The 1292-nt window shown below is 25.9% G+C and overlaps 1 protein-coding gene across 1 annotated transcript in view; it reads left to right on the top strand.

The window, feature by feature from the left end:
- LOC107621846 (BTB/POZ domain-containing protein At1g50280-like) overlaps nucleotides 1-716 on the top strand; it is a 3105-nt gene extending 2389 nt beyond the window's left edge. The window contains exon 3 of the mRNA XM_016323829.2: nucleotides 205-716. Coding sequence (XP_016179315.1) covers nucleotides 205-630 — 426 coding nt within the window. The 3' untranslated portion in view covers nucleotides 631-716. The remainder of the gene's footprint in view (nucleotides 1-204) is intronic.

Below are 1292 nucleotides of genomic sequence, written 5' to 3' on the forward strand. Positions count from 1 at the left end.
CTTATAGTCTTATAAATGTATACATAATTAAATAGTTTTGTTCAGTTTACTAATATTATTTTTGAATAATCTCTCCACAACAATTACTTCTTTTAAAAATTTTAATTTTGTAAATGTATTGCTTTGGTGTTAGTGTTAATAATCTAACTTTTATATTTAATTTCTAATTCAATTTTTTTCTTGGTGGAACTATTCAATTTGCAGTCTCACCCAATGATTACATTTGAAGAAAGATCAAGATTGTGCAGATGTCTTAATTATAATAAACTAAGTTTTGAAATTTGTAAAGATCTTGCAAAAAACCCAAAAATACCCCCAAGGATTGCAATGCAAGCACTTATTTCCCAAAAAGCAAAAATTCCACAAAGTGTTTTTGCAGTTAATGAAAAGGGCATAATGGACCATTCACAAATAATCTTGTACAATGAGTCCAACACAAATAACTTGTTCTTGGAAGAGAAAGAAGACATGAGACTAAACTTAGAAAGCATGCAATTAAGAGTAAGGGAGTTGGAGAAATTATGCAACCAAATGAAGAATCAAATGTCAAGGTTTGGTGTCAATAATAGTAATAATAATAATGGGTTGCTTAGTCCTTCTTGTGCTGGAAATGGGCATAGATTCTGTTGAATATATATTAATGTAAATTCTTGCTTGGTTGTTTATCTATGGCTAAGATATATATTGATATTTCATTGAATTGTATAAAAAATTGTATTGTAATTTTGATTTTTTTTTTGAATGTTTAACTATACGTATATATTTATTGTAGTATTTGCAGAGTTTAATATTATATGAAATATTTGATTACGTAAAAATGATATTATTTTTGAAAGCAAAGTATCAGACGTGGTTAATTATGTTGTTCGATCATTCTGTTAAGGAATTGTATGATAGTTAACTTATCTTGTTGATGGCATTTTTGCTAGTAATTGGGGTTTTGAGGTTATAGCAAGGCTAGACATGAATTTAATAGTGGCATTTGATGTTTCTCATGTACATGTTTGCCCATATTGGGCTTAGACTTCTTTATTGAAAAGGAAAAGATTATGCTATTTGAACTATAATTTATTGGTTTATTGAAAAGAACTTATACATTATAGAATATAGACTATAAATTATATCTAATAACATTTTTTATCACTAAAAAATCATTTGATATTATTTTCTACATAAATCAAAATTGATTATTATATATAAATTTAAAATGCACATGAACATGCAGTTCTATTGATATTCAATTTTTTTAAAGATTTAATGATACTAAATGTACACTAAAATTAGCTATTAAA

The sequence above is a fragment of the Arachis ipaensis genome, chromosome B10, assembly GCF_000816755.2.
Source record: "Arachis ipaensis cultivar K30076 chromosome B10, Araip1.1, whole genome shotgun sequence".
Classification (NCBI taxonomy): Eukaryota; Viridiplantae; Streptophyta; class Magnoliopsida; order Fabales; family Fabaceae; genus Arachis; species Arachis ipaensis.